The sequence below is a fragment of the Rhipicephalus sanguineus genome, chromosome 10, assembly GCF_013339695.2.
Source record: "Rhipicephalus sanguineus isolate Rsan-2018 chromosome 10, BIME_Rsan_1.4, whole genome shotgun sequence".
Lineage (NCBI taxonomy): Eukaryota > Metazoa > Arthropoda > Arachnida > Ixodida > Ixodidae > Rhipicephalus > Rhipicephalus sanguineus.
Window position 1 is genome coordinate 69,758,128 of NC_051185.1, and position 22,486 is coordinate 69,780,613.

Genomic DNA, 22,486 nt, shown 5'->3' on the forward strand with positions numbered 1-22,486 from the left:
CAGTCGCGCGGTCAAGTTAGCCGCGAATGGCCGTTTTGGACGCAAAGAGACTACTTTGGCGCAGTCGCTCGCTGCTAGATTTTTCAGTCGCGCGACTGCGGTCGTAAACCTCTGAACCAATCACATGCGCAGGAACAGGACGTCGGCTTATTTTGCGGTGCAATTGCAATGCGTGCAGACGTGAATTCTGTGTCCATGGGCGTAAGTCGCACGCAGGTGTGAACATCGGTCGCCTTCAGTCGCTTTTTGGTCGCCAGTCGCAAATGGTCGCGCGACTGCTGAAAATCGCAGGTGTGAATGAGCCGCCTCAAGGCGTAACAGAACGGAACGGGCTGCGTCGTTCGAGCAGCAACAGGTAACTTTAATCGAAGGAGACGGTCGCGAGCACCGGCACGCCCTATCGCCACATGGCATCATGCAGAACGCTCGTATGTCCTTGTGCGTCCAGTGCTCTCACAGCTCACTTCGCGGATAATGGCTCTGGCTTTTGTCTCAAGATCACTTGAAGGTCGCCGACAACGTGAACTAAGGTATATTTTACTCTTGAAAGGCTTCATGGAAGTACCTATGCGTGTTTTATCACGTACATTGTGCTGAAGATATTGAGAGCTGCCGTCTGTCGCTTTAAGTGCGTAATTCCGCAAAGAACAGTCGTTAACCACAACACCTAAACAGGTTGTCCAAATGGGCCGCATATGAGCCTCTAGGAGTAGTAACCAAGGGCTTTTTGTTACGTGAAGCATGGACACTGCTTTGGCCGAACCGACATCACGAGTCTCCGGGACAGTGGCCAAAGAAAGCTACGTTTTAATAAAGCATACGCGCAAATTAATGCTGCCCCACTAATCCGTTTGAGCCAGATTCGTGCGGCTGACCACTGTCCATTTTCAAGGTCCTTGGACTAAGCGTCATCGCTTAAGATGTCTTCTACAATGGCCACCGGTGTGCAGGGGCTATGCGGGTGGACAAGCTTATTCTAATCTGATTTAGTGCTGCTCATCACCGCTTATTCTAAATGTCCCAGACCTAAGCTGTTATCGTCTGTAAAAGGGTCTAGAGCGATGACCTCTGTGTGGAATGCGCTACATGGCTGTAGATGCGCATTAGAGTTGATTCGAAGGGACTTTAGGGCTTCTCGTCACTGTCCATATTATTGAAGGGACCGACAACTGGCCAGAACTTGTGACTAGATCCTGGTGGAAATGAAAAGACCGTGAATTATAGTGACAGATTCAAGCGTCCTTTCCGCGATCTGAGTAGGTTTTTTTTTTAAATGGCGTTTAAAGGTCACAAAAGACCGGTATGTCGCGCAGCCTAGCGGAGGTGCCTTAAAGCTGGATTATGGAGTCGTTCACTTCGCTGTACCTATAAGTATAGTCTGTTGCTTTCGTGCGCACCATAATCAGTGCTCAAAATTGGGGTATGTATATTATTCGTCCCCGCTCTATTATGTGTTAATTACGAGGTAAAAGGAATTGCACGCTGAGAAGCGGCGCTGCCTACGCGGCAGCTAGTGCAACGTGTCGAGCCGCGGCGCATGCGCGTGGAGTGCACTCACGCGCACGAACACGAACCACTCTAGCGCTCACCTCCCACTGTTTGCATCATCTCTTATGTATATATGACTCCACAGTCGCCGCAGATAGATATTTGTTTTATTACAATTGTTTCAAAGCATTTTCAGCGTCACCATTCCGTGACTATAAACACTCGACCGGTAAGCTTTCCGTTGCGCCAAAGAAAACAAGTACCATAAAAATTGTTTGTCGTTTCCTTTAGCCCTTTCAGACGCCACCTATGGAGAACTGACTGCAAATGCGTCAAACTTACGCAATATTGTTTCGAGGCACTCTAAATACTATTGCAACAAAAATATTGTCACAACACGTTGATTTAGGTGTTTCATAGTAATTCATCCTAATTACGTTGTAAATAAATGTTTATTCTGAAGTCATTCATGTTCTGTTTTTGGAAAAATGGAATCAACTCTCAGGATAGAAGTATAGAGCAAATTCGTTTTCAGTTACGTTTTTTTTTTCGAGCAAAGAAAAACGATGCTTTTGAAGTGACTCGCGGAAAGCGGCACGTCGAACGACTTCGTCGAACATGGTAGTGCCTTCAGCAAAGCGATCGTATGCAGCAGTACACTGCAAAATGAAGTTAAATGAAAACATTTATTAGGCTGGAGGTTCAATTAATCCAAACCTCTATCTATCTTGCTCTACGCAACTAGCAAAAATAAGTGTCGAACACAATTGTGTACCCTCAGCGTTAACGTCCTAGAATATCCAACTGTTTGCAGGATGCTGCGTGGCAGTAGGTGCGCTTCAAAGCGGTGGCAAATTTATCCCAAACCAGTTCAGTACTTCCTGTCACTGTACCTTAAAAAAGAAAAAAAAAACCCTGGGTAAAGCGTTATCGCCTTGCAAAGGAATCTATGTATAACCGCCTCTGCGCAGGACGCTATATGGCGGTGGACTCTCAGCTGGTTCCGGCCGGTGTGTCGCGGCTGATCACTCCCTACCTTCCGGGATTCCCGAACTCCATGGTATGCCTCCAGATGATGTACATTGTGAACGGTCCGGGCGCCGAGCGCATCCAGGTCGTGGCCCAAGACATGGGCAATCGGCCGCTTTTCTCCCTGGAGCGACGCACGGACTTCGTCTGGAAGAATTTCGCCATCAACATGACCGTGCACCAGGACGTGCGGGTGAGTCTGCAGTTTGGAACTTTACTCAAGGGCTCCTAAATCACCTCCGGTATTTTTTTAGCCTTTCAAGTAAACGCGCGCATCGAGTTCAGAATGCCGTCATGATCAACGTGACAGCGCTACGCGCCGCGGGCGTGCCAAAAAACAAAACAAAAAGCAATCCCGTACTCCTCTTCGAACCTTTCGGCAACCCCTGCGTTGGTAGTGACGTCACCTCCTGAGGATAATCTGGTCATGTCAGCAGCAGCAAGAACCTCTTTGTGTGCTTGCAATTAGGAGCGTTCTGTGCTTAAATAAGCGAGGAAGAGATGATATAACAAAGTGTATCGAAGGAAAGAGCGAAACGAGCGAGGGCCGCATTTCGATCATCAAACGCGTCTAACTCCGCTATTACACATTTTGAAAAATTCTCGCGAAAGCCTTAGATGCCCCATGAAACGCGATAAGTGACCATTCGCGTTGGCTGCGAATGGCAATTCGAACGCTCCAAAAAGTGCTTGAAATAAAAACAGCGCAGAAGACAAGAGGACCAGTGTAAAGTCAGACAAGAGCACTGACTTACAACAAAGGCATCCTATCTTTATCTGACAAATCGATATTCTTAAGGACGTTCATACGCGTGATGTTTATGGCGATAGTGATGTTGAATGGCTTTTATCATTGGATTGCTTGTATCATTTATTGGTCCTCGTGTCTTTTGCGCTGCTTGTACTTCATCTATGTCGTAACTCGCCCGAGCATCCACTTTAGATGAAAAGTACCATGGTTTCAGATGAGGTTGTGACATCACAGATCGCCAAAATTAATGGCGTCACATGATGTCATCACATCATCGCTTAATGAAGGGTGCGCCGATCCCGGAGGCAGTTAAACATCACGTGAGGTGCGGAATGTTTCAGGGAGAGGTGGAATGAATACATCAACTTAGAAGATGGCTTTCGCCTTCGAGTCGTCTTAGGGAATGCATAACCGTGCGAGTTAAGAATCAGAGAGGTAAATGCGTGTACGTTATCTCGTACTCTGATCCATGGATAGAGGAAGACTCTGCGGGAGCTCCGTAAGTAGCGAGGCCAAATGAGTCTCACTTCACGTGTTTTTAAATGGGCTCATCTTTATTGACATATCACTCATATCGACATAGGTAATATTCTCCGTCGTCATGTTCCCAACAAGGCAGTGGCGCAGTGGTTACGGCGCTCGGCTGCTGACCTGAAGACGCGGGCTCGATCTCGGCCGCGGCGGTCGCATTTCGATGGAGGCGAAGTGCGAGAGCTCCGTTTACCGCGCGATTTCAGTGCACGTTGAAGAATCCCAGGTGGCCAAAGTGGTGCTGATCCCTTCACTACAGCGTCTCTCATAGCCCGAGTGGCTTTGAGACGTTTAACCCCACAAACCAGCCATGATGTTTCCAACAATCTAAGGACGATGAGGTAGCACCTCAAGCACTTTAACGCTGCTCCTCGGTGGGCGCGAAATCTAGCAGTGCACTGAGATTTGGGAGCACGTTAGAGAAACCGAGCTGTTCAGAACCAACCCTTAGTTCCCTACCACGGTTTGCCTTAAAATCATTTCCTGAGTGTGGCACTTAAAAGGCCAAAGTACAGCTTTTCTACGAAGCAAACCATGAGAGGAAGGAATAAAACAAAGGCAGAAGGCGGAGAGGTTAAGCGGGAACATGTCCCTTTGGATACCGTATACCGGGGGAAGGAGAGAGGGTAATGGGAAAAATGAGAGGAGGTAAGGAAGGAAGGAAATGGTCAAAATTCCCAGGGTCCCTCATGCACGCACCTAAGACGACTGGAAGGCGAAAGGAGTCTTCATTTTCTTCTGAGTCGACGTATTGTTCCTGTCCCGTCACCCTCCGAAAGCTTTCTGCATATGATGTGGTTTCGCATTGCCTCCATGATCGGAGGTACCTCACCTGGTTTTGCACTGCTTCCGGGATGGCCCCACCGTTGACCAAGCTGAGGTGCATGTGATGACGTGACGTCACATGACGTCACAAATTCTGGCTCATTGGTGACGTCATGTCATAGGGTGTCGTCATCGCGTGATCATAATTTGTCTTTGATTCACCGGTGTGGACGACGACGGGAGACGCCGACGCGGGACGCCGGTCAGTTTTCGCGCTTGATGAGGCATGTAAGGCTTTCGCCTTAAAAATCCACTGACGCTTACGTGTGGGTTGCGCTACAGTAGTCGAAGGCGTTTACACTAGCCCGTTGTGCTAAAATGTATAAGTGCCTTCACTGCCTTGTGGGCCGACCAAAAGCATGCGAAATGAGCTTTATCACGTGACGTTCAACACGGTGCGGATCAGGCCGCCATCCAGAGATGAGCTGGAAAGGATGAAACTCGGCCCACCTCTAATGGAGAAGCGAATCATCTAAACATCCTTACCACTGAAAAGTCGCGAAAAATAGTATACCAGACTGGGAACATTAAACTACAAATGACACCAGCATAGGTGCACTCTCGCCCAACCATACACACTACGTAGCATATTGTAAAATACCCCATGGCGCTACACAGCCTTACCCCGACCATCTGGTATATGTAGCCACGGTATTAAGGCGAAAGTCTTTTATGTCTCATGCTCGCGGCGTCCGTCCGTGCTCTGGAACGCTGTTAGCTGTGGCCTCTCCCCCTCGCAATTTCTCAGCAATCACGTGATGGCACAGCGGCGCAACGCGGCGGCGGCGTCCGTCCGTCAACGCGCAACAGTTGCGCGTTGCTTCTTCCAACGCGCGTTGCGCAACTGTTGTGCAACGCGGTGACGACGTCCGTAGGCGGAGTCGATAGGCACGGGCTTTCGCCGAAAACACCTTGGAATTCACGAAGTGTCCTTCAATTTTCTTGAGTCGCCGTTCAGTGCCGGTGGGGATATTCCTGTTCCGTATAATTAAACATTCACAGAATAGGCATGAATTTATGGTGCGCTTGCAGATAGCCCTAAAGGAGAGAGTTCTTTCAATCTAAACTCGTCAGTATCCAACGGATTTTTAATCAGCGAGTCCCAATTATTCTCTGGCAAGCTGTTGTGGTGGGCCACAAATGTTTCGATTACCCATAACACCCTTAGCTCCTCAAGGGTGTTTTAGGTAAAACATTACCCCTTACGCTAACCAAAATGCTATTTGGGGAAGGAAAACACCCTCATTTTTGAACATTCTGGCTAGAAAAAAGGGTGTTTTGCATGCTTGAAATCGCTTTAAGGGTGCAAAGTGATTTACAGTGTATATAGCCAGCTCCCTGCCTTTTCTCTTTCGCAAACCTACCTGACATGACTGTTTTTCTAAGCGATACCCATTGCCTGCATATATCAAAGGGTTTTGACGCTGGTGTATTTTCCCGCTTACAGTTCTTCATTGAAGCCTACACGAACGGAAGGCCTGGTTTGATTGCCATCGACGATTTCACGTACAGTTTTGACCCGTGCCGCTGAATCCTCAAATTCCTGCAATGCGGTAAGCTAAGTCTACTAGAGCTGCATCACATTTTTTTTTTAATTGGGGCCTCGTCGCCTTCAACGTTGTAACGGTTCGATGGCTTTAAAACGCGGTGCCTATTCTGTGGTCCACACCACAGGATAAACTCCAGCTTTATTCTGTGGACCAGACCACAAAATAAAATGCAGCGTTATTTTGTGGACCACACAGTAAACTTGCGCGCTATGGGCTGTGCAGAATGTACTGTAGCCCAAGCAGCCCACCTCTCTTGACGACGGTTTCTGTGCACCAGACCACAGAATATAGTTCCAATCTATTCTGTGAACCAGACCACATGGTAAACTGCAGCTTTGTTCTCTGAACCAGACCACAAAATAAAATGCAGCTTTATTTTGTAGACCACACCAAAAACACTTGTGCTGTGGACCGTGCGCACCAGACTTCGCTGTAGCCCAAACAGCCCACCTCTCTTAACGATGGTTTTCTGTCACAAACTGCGAGTGTTTATTCTGTGGTCTGGTCCACAGAACAAGTGCTACTCACTCCTCCCTTGACGACAGCATCTCTCGCGAATCGCAATATCGCAGTTTTGTGAATCGATATTGAAGTATGAAGTATCGATATTGAAGCCGCATATGTTGGCGTATGCGTGAAAGATTCCAATGTTTTGACACATGCGAGTCTTGATATCAGCCGCAGATAAACTTGTTACTGGGAACGGAAACGGCAAAACGAAGGCGTATAATAACAAATGACAGCGGTTCTAAAATTTCGTGGACCTTATCTATCGCGCGCGGAACACTGAAGTCACTTTCACCACAGTACGCCTGTGTCATGTGAAAAAGTGCACCAACATTTGCACGGGAGGCTCGAATTTTGAGCAATCCTTCTGAATGGGCGCGGCCATAAATCACCCGTAAAAGAACGTTAACGCGACCGCGAAAAGAAAACAATAACAAGTGACAGCGCGTATAAAGTTTTCTGGCCTTGATCCATCGAGTACGCAACGCTTAAGCCACTTTCGCCGCAGTACACCTGTGTCAAGCAAAAAAAAAAAAAGCTCAATAAGATTGCTGAGAACCTACTAGTCACTGGACACAGCACACTTTGTCACTCAAGTACATACACTTGCGCGAGCCGTATAATTACGAGTACTTGTATGATCGTCATCGTCTGAAAACTTTACAGAAACAGCTAGAACAGCCCCTTGCCAATCTCAGTGCACCTTTTTTTTGCACGACACTAATGCACTGCGGTGAAAGCGACTGAAGTGCGTCCTGACGCGATAGATCAGGGCCAGAATATTTTAGTAGCGTCGCCCTTTGTCGTTACGATTCCCTTCTCGCGGAGGCGTTGACGCTGTTCTTAAGGAGATTTGTGGCCGCATTCGCACAATAGGGGGGATCGCTCAAAATTTGAGCCTCCCGAGCAGATCTTGATGCACCTTTCTTTTTGCACGACACTAATGTACTGTGGTGAAGGTGACTTAAGTCTTCCGCACGTGATAGATCAGGCCCAGAAATTTTTAGAACCGCTGTCATTTGTTACAAGCCTTCTTTTTGCTGCTTCAATTCACAAGTTTATCTGCTTTGGCATGTCAGACCAGCAAGCATGCCAAAGGTGGGCTTGGCCTTCGCATTTCGAAGCTTTCACGCATAAGCGTCTTCCATCTCGCGTACTATGCCCGTAAATGACCTCCTTGGTCTGGGCTTATTCACAAAGCTGCGAGCGAATATTTTCGATTCGCGAGAGAAGCTGTCGTCAAGAGAGGAGGGCGCAGTGCTTGTTCTGTGAACTAGACAACTAGACCACAGAATAAACCCTCACAATTTGTGAGAGAAACCCGTCGTCAAGAGAGGTGGACTGTTCGGGCTACAGCGATGTCTGGTGCGCACGGTCCACAGCACAAGTCTTTTTGGTGTGGTCCACAAAATAAAGCTGCACTTTATTTGTGGTCTAGTTCACAGAACAAAGCTGCAGTTTATCCTGCACAACAAAGCTGCAGTTGTCCACATAATAGATTGGGGCTATATTCTGTGGTCCGGTGCACAGAAACCGTCGTCAAGAGAGGTGCGCTGCTTGGACTACGGTACATTCTGCACGGCCCACTGCGCACAACGAGTGGCACAACTTTATTGTATGGCCCACATAACGCTGCACTTTATTTCGTGGTCTGGTCCACAGAATAAAGCTGCAGTTTATCCTGTGGTCTGGACCACAGAATAGTCACTGCGGCTTTAAAACTGATCCTTCCCCTAATTTATTTTCCGAAGCGGACAATCACTTTGATCGTGACGGAGTTCAGACGACGATAGTTGACACAGAATCTCCAGGCGCCGTCTTTCTTCTTGACAAAACTCACTGGAGCTGCCCAATGACTCGGCGATTCTTGTATGACGCCCTTCTGTAGTATTTTACCCTCATGATCGTCAATTATCTTGCGTTCAGACGACGATTCTCGGTATAGGGTTCTCGCCGTATAGGCTATGCTGTTCCTGTGTTTATCCTGAGGGGTGCACGTGACGCGGAGATCGAGATCTCACGGTCACTGAAGAAAAGTCGTAAACCGGCAAGAATCTTATAGGGACATTAAAGGGAAACAATGAATCAACTTAGACTGATAAATTATACTCTGAAAACTGTATTGTCGTTAACTTCGCCATTATATGTTCTTTAATGCAAGAAGAAATCAAGGTCGAAGATTTAATTCTAGATTTCGCCGAAACCTCCGCACGTGACGTCACGGAATTCAAAATGTTTTATTCGTATTTCGACCACACTGGCTCAACGAAATTTGCTGAAACTTGGTATGCTATGTCTGTGGCCCTCTCAGAGGACAATGTGCTTCATACTTACCGATTAGGAACTACGTAGGCCCTAGTAGACGCCGTCGAAATCTGTGACGTCACGGCGATTGGTGCGGCAACTTCAAGGTGGCGTCGCCACCCGAATTTCCTTCTCGCTGCGAGCGTGTTGATTTCGGTATTGCGAAATAGTAATTTACTAATACGAGAAAAATACTTTTTCTCCCTAAAGGGAATGCAAAGAGGCAAAGCAGCTGGTGAGGATCAGGTAACATCAGACCTGTTGAAAGACGGTGGAGAGATTATGTTAGAGAAACTGGCCACCCTGTATACGAAGTGCCTCTCGACGGGGAGGATACCAGAATCTTGGAAGAATGCCAACATCATCTTGATCCATAAGAAAGGGGACGACAAGGACCTGAAAAATTACAGGCCCATAAGCTTACTGTCCGTTGTCTACAAGCTATTTACAAAAGTAATTGCTAACAGAATTAATACCACATTAGAGTTCAATCAACCAAGGGACCAGGCAGGATTTCGTACAGGATTCTCAACAATAGACCATATTCATACTATCAATCAGGTGATAGAGAAATGCGCGGAATACAACCAACCCCTATACATAGCCTTCATAGATTACGAGAAGGAATTTGATTCGGTGGAGACATCAGCAGTCATGCAGGCACTGCGGAATCAGGGCATCGACGAAGCCCATATAAACTTGATGGAAGAAATTTACGGCGGATCCACAGCCACTATAGTCCTCCATAAAGAAAGCGACAGAATCCCAATAAAGGGCGTACGGCAGGGAGACACGATCTCTCCAATGTTATTCACCGCGTGTTTACAGGAGGTTTTCAGGGCCCTAGATTGGGAAGAGTTGGGGATAAGAGTTAATGGAGAGTATCTCAGTAACCTACGATTCGCTGATGACATTGCATTGATGAGTAACGCGGGAGACGAATTACAGCTCATGATTACTGAACTGGATACGGAAAGTAGAAGAGTAGGTCTGAAAATTAATATGCATAAAGCTAATGTGGAATAATCTTGGCAGAGAACAGCGCTTTGCTATAGGTGGCGAGACACTGTAAGTTGTAAAAGAGTACCTCTACTTAGGACAGGTAGTAACCGCGGAGCCGAACCATGAGAGTGAAATAACTAGAAGAATAAGGATGGGTTGGGGCTCATTCGGCAAGCATTATCAAATCATGAATGGTAATCTACCACTATCCCTCAAGAGGAAGGTATATAACAGCTGCATCTTACCGGTACTTACCTACGGAGCAGAAACCTGGAGACTTACAAAGAGGGTTCAACTTAAATTGAGGACGACGCAGTGAGCGATGGAAAGGAAAATGATAGGTGTAACCTTAAGAGACAGGAAGAGAGCAGAGTGGGTCAGGGAACAAACGGGGGTTAAAGACATCATAGTTGAAATCAAGAAATGGATATGGGCCGGGCACGTAGCACGTCGGCAGGATAACCGGTGGTCATTAAGGGTAACTGACTGGATTCCAAGAGATGGCAAACGCGTGAGGGGGAGACAGAAAATTAGGTGGGTAGATGAGGTTAAGAAGTTAGTAGGTATAACGTGGCAGCAGAAAGCACAGGACCGGGTTGATTGGCGGAACATGGGAGACAGGCACGTAGCCAGGATTTTTTTTCGGGGGGGGGCCCAAGGCCTAATTGTTCGAAAGAAAGTCTTTCCATGGCAAAAACGAAAAAAAGTTGCCTGGGAATATAAAAGGCTGGAAAAATTTCGGGGGGGGGGGAGGGGGGCCCGGGCCCCCCGGGCCCCCCCCCTTGCCTACGTGCCTGATGGGAGAGGCCTTTGCCCTGCAGTGGGCGTAACAGGCTGATGATGATGATGATGATGATGATGACTTTTTCTCCTTAGTGTCCCTTTAACAGAACGCACAGAAGCGTACGCTCGAGGAGCTTAGGTGTCGCATAGGTGACACTCGAGCAGCAACTTTGAACTTTGATTCTAAGGGCGCGGTCGTGATCGCTGGCGCGCGCGCTATCTGAGACTCCATCAGTGGGCGGCTCGTATAACTTTCTAAGTGCTGCGCTCTCAACGCGAAGAGACTGCGCGGAAAGAGCGTCTCTCCCTGGAGCCGCCGTAATCTCTTACACCAGCGTTACGTAGTTACGCGAGATCGGATCCAAAAGAGTTAGCTGCCAGCCTCACTTAGTATAACATTACAATTTGTTGCTATCGCATTCATTGCTTCGCCCTTGCGGTGAAAGCCCGGGCACCTCCCCCCGCCCCCTCGAAATTTGGATGAAGTGGGTGGTTTTATCAAAAATAAATAACGAAAATAGGTGTTTTTCTCAAATAGCTTAAGGCCTTCAGCAAGTGCCCCCTCCCTCCCCCCCCCCCCCCCCAAAAAAAAAACTTTCCTGGCTACGGGCCTGGTATGCTTCCTTTACTTCTGGTGACTGAATCGTGATCGAATAGCTATAACAGATGGTAGTGCAGTGTATTCTAATACTCACTCCCGTGTAATGCGCCACCAAGTGACGCGGCGACTTTTCTTTCAGAGCTCACCTGTAATATGCCGATTCATCTAGGCATAACAGGCAACGACATCAAGACCGCAAACAATTAATCGTTGTTTTCAGTAGAAAAGTCGTACTGCATCCGCCTGTTGGCCGTGAATCGCGCTGGCTAACAATCCCAGGGCTAAGTCTCTGTATACAAGTACTAAATCTAGTGGGCGGGAAGGATAGCCGCAGGGGCAAGCTGAATGATGGTGCATCGGACGCTTATCGATTTCGGGAGACACATCCTTCGCATTATAAGTTGTATCTTGGACCACTTCCACAACTGGTTTTAGTTATCCTCAACAAGTGAACATCGGTTTTCTTGCTGCTTGTCTTGGGTTCGTTGCCTGTTATTTATGCGGTTGTGTCAAGAAACGTCGCGCCTAAAGGGCTCCCCTGATTACTGCGAAATGTTCTACGTTTATAGATCAGTAGAAACTATATGAAAAAAAAAAAATTATGGCAGCTTCGCGCCAGTGTTGCCAAGCCTAAAGGAAGAGTGGAGCCGGGCGGCCCTCTTTGTTTCTTTTTATTTTTCTTTCTTTCTCGTTTCTCTCTGTTCATTGCCTTCTATCTTTCTCTTTTTCACGTGTTCGTTTTTCGTTTGACAACTCGCACCTGCTGTACGCGGTAGTGGGACTTGCCCAATTCCTGTGGCGCACAGCCACCTGAGGAGTTTTGCACGAGGGAGCACAAGTTACCGATAGCTTAAACAGCTTCCATGTTAAAAACTGCAGTTAAGACGAAATGCACGCTACACCCCCCCCCCCCCGTCCGCCTCCGAAATTTCTTTATAGAGTACAAAATGACATTCGACCACAATTGCCTGCACGGCCCCCACTTCAGATCGAGGACCACGCCACTGATTACAGTGTATTGCATTTGTGAAGCCTACGGTGCTTGTATTATGACAACACTATCAGCACCCTATTGCTAGCCGTCCGTTATTTGTGGTTGTTTGATAGTTGCACACATGTGGGGTGGTACACTTTATTAGAGCCGCTTATCCTGCTACAGTGGTGATGTTTCCACACATTTTCCAATTCTCCATAAACACAGGCGCACCTTGCACGAACCAGCAACACCTCAAGTTTAGAAAAACCGGTGAAATGTATATATATATATATATATATATCTCCGAGCCTCGCTCGAGTGAATGCTTCGTTCACTTGCGACAGTTCCTCCTGCGGAAATTCGCTACAAATATTGGTTCAAGTTCATTTTGGTAAGCTTAAAGTAGGCAGGTCACTTTGAAACGACGTCGTCATTGATTGTGCTATCGCGTCCTGCTTTCGCTTTTCAGATCGTCTCACCTAGATTCCACGTGGGAGCCTGGGGATTCGAGTGACGGCCGATACGATCTTTGCTCGACCCCCGTTTTCCCGAAGCAACGCGGAGGCCCCGTCTTCATCTAACTCATTTCTTTTTCACGTGGTACTGTTTTGTTTCGTTTTGTAAATATACTAAAAGCCCTGTGTATATAATAAAGTTCACCGTTTCCGGCCTCCACCTTTCCGTTCACTACCCTGTCTCTGAAGCGCCATTTTCAGATTACTATAAAAACTTGACTACCTTAACGTTGTGCTAACCCGCAGCGTTTAACCTTTTGGTTCACTTGGGTAGACTTTAGAGTGAGACTGTGCTGTTACGGGTATGTGTCATCTTAATGGCATACACCCAAAACAAGTCTACTCTTTCATTCAATTTATGCGCACTCGACCAGTCGAGATGCGCTTTCCTGTGCGTGGCCTCCGCAATCAACTCCAACAGCACGCCGTTGCGCTGCCGAAGCCGATCGCAGAGGCCACGCATAAAGAAGTGCGTGATTGAGATATGTTCCGCCAGGTACCGCAGCGATCCTAGCTGTTCACAAGAAGTCTGGCTTTCAGTGAAGCCTTTCAGTTAATTTTCGTTATCCTGATAGTTAACTGGTCCTAATCTTACTTATGCTCCCATATCTTATGTATCCTGTACAACTCTTAACTTCAACCATTATCTCCTTTTTATGAACTTTTTATTTTTAACCAACGCTCAACAGGGGGGTTGGCTGGGGACGAATTCCGGTGCACTCCTTGATAAACAATTCCGCTAAGGCCCAGCGCCATAAAAGCTTATTCGCTTAATTCTACCGCACTGCTGGTCTCCGACGGGAGGCGTTAGGCAGGAGTGGTTACAGGGTACGTAGGGATAAACACTTCCCTGACTAAGATGAGTCCTCTTTTTGAAACGTTGGCTCCATAAATACTTCCCGTTCAACGACTTCTAACCGGTCGAAGCCTCCATGTTCTCCGGAACTTCAGTCTCGTTTGGACTTCGAGTACAAAGCGCAGAAAAAAAAAGACTGCAAAAAAAAAACTGGCAATAAAGGCACGGTGTTTTGCTGAAATCGGGGCAATGCTCTTGGCGATTGAATTCGGACAATAAAAAAAAAAAATGGAAACCTGGCATCATCGCGAAAATGGGGGCAAGCGAAGCTTGGTGTCCGCGTGCGTGACGTATCTCTTTCTATTGCGTTGTGGAATGCTTCCTTCCAGCTTTTTCCCTTCCCGATTCATGCCTAGAATTGCACCTTAATCCACGTGCTTAGCAGCGCAACACTTCTCTTGCTACAGGCAACAACGACGCTCATGCGTTCATATCCAGGCAGCAATGAAACGTGGGGACATCAAATGGCGAGTCACCTCGATAAAAGATCATATTGCCGTATCAGAAACGACCGATCACCGACAAGCCCATGATCGAGAGATCAGTTGTTGTAAAACTGCGCGTACAAATACGCATGTCACCGGCGCACCATCGAGGGCCGCATTTCTGTACGCTCGCCGGTGCCGGGTCTTTCGCGTACAACACCGGCACGGATATCTGAGTCACAAAAAAATCACAGCATATCCACGGAGTGAATGATGATGAGTGGGCGAAGCTGCGGAGGTTCATCGGTAAACCGTGAATCTTCCGTGAATTCTGCCCAGTACATCATCACCGACGTGAGATCGGGCGCGTTTATACTAAAGGTTCGATGAGTTATGACGACTTGCAGCTCACTTTAATTTTACATGTACGCTGTGAATTTTCATTGTTTAGAAAACCATTGCTTTAGAAAACACCTTGCGTCTTTCGTTAAGCAGCTGGCGTCTTTTTCGTTTTGCTTTAGAAACATCTGGCGTTCTTTCGTTTTGTTTTTACAAAACATCTGGCGTCTTTCGTTGGTTTATTTCATCAATCAACGGCGTTTTGAACAAAATTTTTATTGTTTAATCACGCACAGGAGAAATCTCACCAGGCACTACCTTGGAGGTAAACAATGGCTGCTAATGGGAATGAGAGACAGAAGAAGTCGGCTTTTAGCTAACACTTACACTTCTACAGAGACAGAAGAATTCGGCTTTTAGTTAACGCGCACGCTGCGAATTTTTTATTGTTCAACAACGCACAGGAGAAATCTCCCACCGGCACCACCTTGGAGGTCAAAGGGTAAGACTTGTTACTCACTACTACGAGCACGACGAGGGACGAACGGGTGCCGCCTTAAGGAGCTTCGCCCCTAAAAGCTTCGCTTGATGAGGTGAATATATCGTGCGCGGGCGTCGGCTCAGGGTCACAAGGGAAGAAGTAGAGGAAGTAATAATAGAGAAGGAAAGGCAGGGTTTGCTGCCTGCGACTTCCGTAGCCCTTCAGCCTTGTGCAACAAATCGAGGAGCATCCTGCGTTCTGCATATTACTCAGCAGCGAGCGCTCGCACGATGCGAAGTCGCGAGCTGCGGGAGCTTGATCTGTGTATCAACGCGACCTTGGGCCATTTGACAGTGCGACAAGGTAATTGTTTTAGTTGCAGCGTGAGTGCAATGCAAGGTTTCATGTGTATAATTCAGAAAGCGCTTATTATTGTAATGAAAATCTCCAATTCCCAACTGCTAGCCAACGAAAGTCGACATCAACCTACAGTTATATAAAAAAAATAACTTCCAAAGAAATCGATGGAACCGCGAGGCTGTTGTAGACATCGCACTGTAAAATGTAGAAAGAGGCTTTCGTGGAGCAGAGATATATGATATCAAGGGGAGATCGACAAAACCATAGACTAACAGACGCGGTAAAGGCCAACGAGTTCAAGCGGGCTAAGTGACTGCCTGTCATCACCCGGTTTCATACACGATGACGGTAGATATAATCTTAAATTGCGTTGACCTCTACTTAAGCGATGTCGCGCTTGGGATTCACCATTCTCTGCCCGGGAATAAATTCCGATGTGTCATTGTTCTTCTGAAGACCAAGACTTCGCGTCTTTCTTCGGAATCCGCTAATTACATCCTAAGCATATCCAAATTACAGTAAAACCTCGGTGATACGAATCTCGCGGGGTCACCAAAAATATTCGTATCATCCGAAATTTGTATCACCAAAAAACATGGAAAATTAGTATGCGACAGAAGAAAGCTGGTGTACAATTTCATTTATTGTTTCTCAGGGCCGCGGCAGCGTCATAGACTGCTCTGCATGATTACCGGTAAAGTTCTTGGACGTCAACGATCATGCTTGTGTTCGCAAATATACGGCGCATGCGCGCGTGTGTGATTAATGAACCAGATGTGATGTGACCTAAAACAGCTAGTAGGTTATTCCTAATTTTAAGTACGCTTTTCCGCATCGCATCAGAGTACCGCGGCGAAAGTGACTTAAGGAGAGCTTTGCCAGCGCCGTCTGTAATCTAAACGCGAAGGCACACGGAGGCGCATTAGGTCTCCAAGATTCGCGCGCACAATCTCGGAGGCTACGTCGCGGCGCGCATGCTTGAGCGTGATTGCCGCGACAGCGCGGGCAGCACCTGTTCGCACCTGAGGAGTAGCGTACGTTCGCATCAGACGTCGCGGGGTGAAAATCGGTTCCCAATAACCGCACTCCATTACATTGCAGGTTAATGGGCCTTTGCCGGGACCACAGGAGCATTCGTATCAACCCGAAATTCGTACGAGCCGTGATCGTATCACCGAGGTTCTGCTGTATAGTACACTGCGTTTGTTTTTTACAGCAGAGCTGATAGGCTAAGTGCTGGCCTTGTTTCGTAGATAGAAAATTGCCATCATCACGAACCGGCCCGCGCTCCCTTTTTCACTGTCGTTTTCTGCTTCGTTCCCAGAACATGTGCTCCCATTTCTCCGGCGTGGGATGCAATAATTCTGATGGACGACAAGACGAGTACAGAGAGAGAGAAAAAGAGGAATACTTGGCGAAAAATATTCCTGGCGAGAGCAAGCGTAGCCATGTATAGTATAGTATAGTATAGTATAGTATAGTATAGTATAGTATAGTATAGTATAGTATAGTATAGTATAGTATAGTATAGTATAGTATAGTATAGCATGGTATAGCAAGAGGTGGGAAAGAGAGAGTTGATAGGGTAAAAGGCTAGCCAGACCAGGACCAGCCTTGCCCGACTTAGTGGCGTTAGAAAATATTGGTTCGCTACACACCTGCTCTCGAACCGCGGCGAGAGTTCTTGAGACCATCGTATTGCGATGATAAGCAGGCTCAAGCACTTCACAGATGGCATATATTTTGAAATTATAACTTTTAGCAAGCACTAGATCCATACCGGCAAAATATTTCGTTTATGGCGAGCTTCTTGGCCAGCATCAAGAATATATAAATTTCTGCGTACTCCATGCGGGGCACTGGGGTTATAGCCCGTCTGGTTTCTGTACACAATAAAGTTTTTCTACTACTACTACTACTACTACTACTACTACTACTACCACTACTACTACTACTACTACTACTACTACTACTACTACTACTACTTAATTTGAAATCAAAACTAAAACTCTGGAGGTGACCCTAATCCTCGACTGAGATGTCTGGTAGCCGCACTTTCACGTTGACGTTCATGTGCCCTGGTGTATATTCCTCGGGTCAACTCTTTGTCCGGCCCGAAAAATCTACAGATGGTTTGTACTCTAATTTTTTCTCCAGATGTGGGAGCCTGTTGCCTTGAAGACCTGCAGAAAGGCTGGTAAGGTCCTCTGGGCTGGTAAGCTGCGGAACCAGACTACCAAGATTTTCGGCACAAAGTCGATTACGAAGTCTGCCCAACACACGGTGGATATTGCGATGTCTGTCAAATCGAGAACACGGGCACATGGTTGTGTTGGCAGTGGTGGTGTCGCAACAGTCGAGATTAGCCTGGCATACAAAGCCGGTAATTGTTTCCGCCCGAGCCTCTCGTGATTTGATAGTACGGTTGTGTCATCAGCTGTCGATCAGTCCCGCGTATCACAGGAAGGCGATCAGCAGGCGTTGCACTCTCTTCGTCGTTTCCGCAGGTGACCCCCCGGGAAAAACGACGCCTTCAAATGTAACACCACCCTTTCGCGGGCTATCGGTTCTCTTTCTTTGTTGGACTACGGGCATAGCCAAATAAAATGCTCAATGTCGCCGATGCCACTGCAGAAGGTCCAGTGCGGGGAAGCGCATTGCCCAATCTTCGCTACAAAATGTACTGAACAAATTCAAACTAACAGACGACACTTTACGTGTAATGCTTAAAAAATTAATTCTCAATGTGGTGTCTTTGGATGTTTCGTTTTCTGGTGTAAATACGACATCTTGAGCTTTTTATGTTCCCGAATTTTGCAATGTGAGCTAAGATTTTTGCCTACAACTAAAATTCTTTGTGTGCCGCACGTTGCTGCCACTGTGACGTGGTGGCGGGGCTAGTCAAACTGCAGATATTGTAGCTTTTACCCTGCTATCCTCACCATAAATGGTACCTTTCTTTTATTCTTCTTCATCTTTGTTACAAAGGTATCGATTTTGGAGAAATGGACCAAATCTCAAAATAACCACGCCGGGGCGTGCACGGAGTCGGTTCTAACGCGGTGCAACAGCGCTCCCGCTTTGCGAGCGAGTCCACTAACCATACAGGCTTTGTGTGGCACATGAGGCTAAGGAGGGTACAGCGATTACTGTCGTGAGTTTCCTTCCCCCCCCCCCCTTTTTTTTTTAAATTTCTCGAGCCTGCCTTTAGGCATAGTAATTCGTGCTATCAAAAATACAAATCCAAATTTGATTCGTGTATAAAGTCTAACTGAGCGGTGGTAACGTCCATGGATGCAGCGGTCGAGGTCGGGTGGTCGGCCAGGCCTGAGGCCCGTTGCACGGAGGTGGCGAAGACGGCTTAATTGTAGGCCTGTTCAAGTCCAGAACAAGTGTGTGGCAGTCACATCGCGGATTGAGGCTTCACAAAATGGGCACGATTTGCAATATGGGCCACGGTAACGTTGCGCCCATATAGAGAGTGGTCACAGATGGGGTAAGTGCAACCTCGACACGAAGCCTCCGCAACCCAACCTCCTCTCGGCGGGTTAAACCATCAGGGAGGTCTGACGAACACGGAGGTACAAGAGCTCGTGTGGTACGTCGGAGGCTTTCTTTTTCCCGGAGCATCTGTCCTTGAGCGTCCTCAGGAACACGCGGTAGGGGTTGCTGTGTAACATGTGGGTGAGCTGCCAAATCGGCTTTCACAAGGTCCGGCAAAGCGGCCTGAGGCACCCACTGAACGCGTATTCGTGCAGTTGCGGAGGCAACAAGGTGGTGAATGCTATCCGAAGGTTATGTAGACCGATACACTCTTCGTATATCGTGACTAGCTTGCGTCGAGTCTGTACGAATGATCAGCTGAGAATATATATCAGCTCGAAGACAAGGAAGCAGCGCGTCCAATCCGTCACGCATGGCGGCAAGCTCGGCAAGGTGTGCCGTTGGTGCAGGATCCGCAAAATACGAGCATGTCCGGCCAGCCTCTGGTATTAATGGGCACACAAGAGCGGTATGAATGGTGGTGCCACTAACGCTGGCATCAGTGTACGCTACGACAGTGACATCGTCTAGGGCCATCGGCACACCGGTCACTCGCCTCTCCTCGTGGACTACGTGCATGGCAATCACATACGCGCTCTTCGGCGCTCACTGACGAGAGACTGGACGCTGCGCTAACAGAGACGTCGGATCCGTGACGCGAGCCTTTGCAGACGGGTCTCTTTCGCAGCTGCGCCGACACCACGCAGCAGCCTTTGCTTGGAAAGCCTTTGCGTGTTCGGGCCCGGGCCTGAAAAGATCACAGGTGCGTCGACCCTTCTACGTGCGAGTCATGCGTCGAGTCAAGGCAACGAGCGCACCGCGTGCGCTTTCGAGACGTAGCTAGATGAGCCGTATTTCCTCGAATTTAACCCACGATTATCAATCTCTACTTATTAAGGCAAAAGCCTTGTATGCCTCATCAAACGGGAGAAGTTAGATCTGATACCGTAAAAAGTCGCGGTTGTATACGCAGTTTAGCTAACCTACAACTATAGATCCTTCTATGCGCCTAAACCGACACTCCGAACATTGGTACGTTCCGAGGCCGCGCACTAACTATGGTTTTGAGGCATTGTGTTACTGCTTGCCAAATACACTAAAGACAATTGCACAATTGCCTACACTAGGCACAATAGGCACAATTGCCTATGAAAATGTGCGCACACTCTCTAATAATTCTATTTTGAATATGCAAACATGTCGGTTTGCGGCGTTTCTATGCCATGACGCAGAGGTTTCTGACATGGGCGACGCGCGTTTGAGCCTGGAGTTCTTCAACTGGGATAATTTGTCGCATGAAGATATACAAATTCTAAATGAGGCCTTAAAGAATGGGAGTGGTTGTGTTGAGTTGCCTTGGCAAGATGAGGAAGACTGCCTGGACACTCGGGCATTTCCCCCTGAGCAACCGGGTCTTCCAAGTTGCGCTGGCACCCTCGACCCAGACCCAACCTTGGCCAGCCCACTGCAGGAGACATTGCAAATACAGCCGATCTACCTGCGGCCTCAACAGGTGTATCCACCAGCCCAGTATTCACCAGGTCACCACCTAATGAAACCGACAGACAATTGTCTGTCGGTTTCATTAGTTGTGTATATGTATATAAAGTGCGTGTTGTTAATTTTAATTGTTAATATGCCGCTATTAGACACCGCCTCTCAGAGTGGTGCCCTCTTACATGACGTATATACCATGCATAGTACATAGTACATACATAGTATTTATGTTAGGTATGGAACTGACAATTGGACGAGTTATTATGGGCTTATCATAATGAAAGGGCGCCGCGATAGAAGAAGAAAGCACTGAGAACACACGAGCACAAGCGCATTTATGTAACGCATTTGAGAGAGACAGAGCAAGAAGGGGGAGCCGTAGGGAAGTTTATGTATACATTTGCTATTTGCTATTGTACTTAATTCAAGACGTGTGTGTATGTTTTGAAGCTATGCTACAGTGAACTAGAAGAGTAGCTATGCCAATGCGAACACACTTATCCGTAGTACGCCATCACAAATTTGGATAGTCGGAATGTGTGGAAGAAAGCCGTCATTTAACAAGCTACCACTCCCCACTGCAGCGTTCGATAAGAGTTTAAGCTGTTTCAGCCCTCCCTGGCTGTATCAGATAGGGAGGATTTCCTGCATCTCCTACAAATTTTGCCGGTTTTCTTGGCCTCAGAAAATACAGCGAGGCAGTGGCGGAATTAAATTATGAAAAAGAAAAAGAAAGTACGGTAAATAAGCTGAACTCGGAATGACGCGGTCGCATTCAAATTTCTCCAGCGTCATCCGAGCTCTTACAATATCCGGGCGAATTTTCTGCGTAGCTCACGATGCTTTTCACCTCACTCCGTTTGTCCGAATTCAACAAGTGACACAGACACCTGCAGCTGCGTAGAGCTGCGCACAAACAAGAAGAAATAGAACGAGAATTCTTACGAATGGAACGGCTGTTTTTTTTTTTTTTTTGCATACGGCGGAGAACGTGCCAGCATGCACACGCGAAAGATATGTCGCGCAGTTTGCTCTTTACGATTTCTTTTATACACGGCAGGCATTAGACAGCCTACATAGGTGAGAAAAAATAAAGCGATAAAATTAAAAAAAAAGGAAAGACGCGAGTTTTTCTTGTCTCGCCTTGCTACATAGAGCGCCAGTATCACACATATGCGTGCTTGTTACACTAATTATAATCACTAAGTGTATACATGACATGCGCGGATTTGTTTTGGTGTTTTGGTATCGGTCGGTCCGATTACGGGGAGATCACGTTAAGATTAAATATTTATTGCGTTTGTTTCGCGTTGCTGGCTTCTTTACGTCACTCTCGGTTGTGGACGACTTCGTTAACAATTGTCATGCTACCAGTGCGTAGCTTGACACGGCTACGCATGCTTTGAAGCTTCCACTAATTAAGTGAACCGCGTCCAGCTACCAATATATATAGGTGGCTTGACGCGGTTAACTGGGTTGCTTTATAGGCTTGCAACTAATTTGATCAATAATGAGAAAGTTTGCGCCCGTCCTGTGTACTGTCTTTTTTGTCTGTGCTTTTTCGCGCTACCCTGTTATGTGTTAGATCTGGTGAACTTTGTACGCTGCCTGTGTGGATGGTGGAACCCGAATTTTTGGAGGTATTTTGCATACGCTTGCTGATATTATTGTCATGAGTACAAAATTGCTCTTGACGTACGATATGACGGTCGTAAGTCCTGACCTTGAAAGGTGAGGGCGTCCTACTTGAAACGCATACAAGTTTAATTAGGGAAATAAATCTTCACGCAACGCTACAGGCAGTCGGAACGCGACAGCCGGATATCGAACGCACAACCTCCTTTCCTGCTCCCCGTGAGATCTGTACAGCCGATTTCGGTGAAAAACTGTCAGACTCCTAACTCTCTCTAAACCTACAATAGGCGTCAAAAGGGTCGAGGCTGACGTCTCTGCTGTTGCGATACACAATAAGTTCCCGCGGGGATGATGCAGCGAGCGGTTCGCATTCGCCGCTGACCAGTGCGGCGACACAATGCGCTTACAGGTGGCCGAAGACGGATGCGTTTCGCATACGTACGCCATTACCTACGGAGTCCTCGGAGTAACCCCTTACACTTGGAGCA

General features: G+C 47.4%; 1 protein-coding gene across 3 annotated transcripts in view; it reads left to right on the plus strand.

The window, feature by feature from the left end:
• LOC119372097 (uncharacterized) overlaps nt 1–13,022 on the plus strand; it is a 40,766-nt gene extending 27,744 nt beyond the window's left edge. For all 3 annotated transcript variants that reach the window (XM_049419861.1, XM_049419862.1, XM_049419863.1), the window contains 3 exons: nt 2,460–2,710; nt 6,072–6,177; nt 12,817–13,022. In XM_049419861.1, coding sequence (XP_049275818.1) covers nt 2,460–2,710; nt 6,072–6,155 — 335 coding nt within the window. In that variant the 3' untranslated portion in view covers nt 6,156–6,177; nt 12,817–13,022. The remainder of the gene's footprint in view (nt 1–2,459; nt 2,711–6,071; nt 6,178–12,816) is intronic.
• Nucleotides 13,023–22,486: the final 9,464 nt, after the last annotated feature.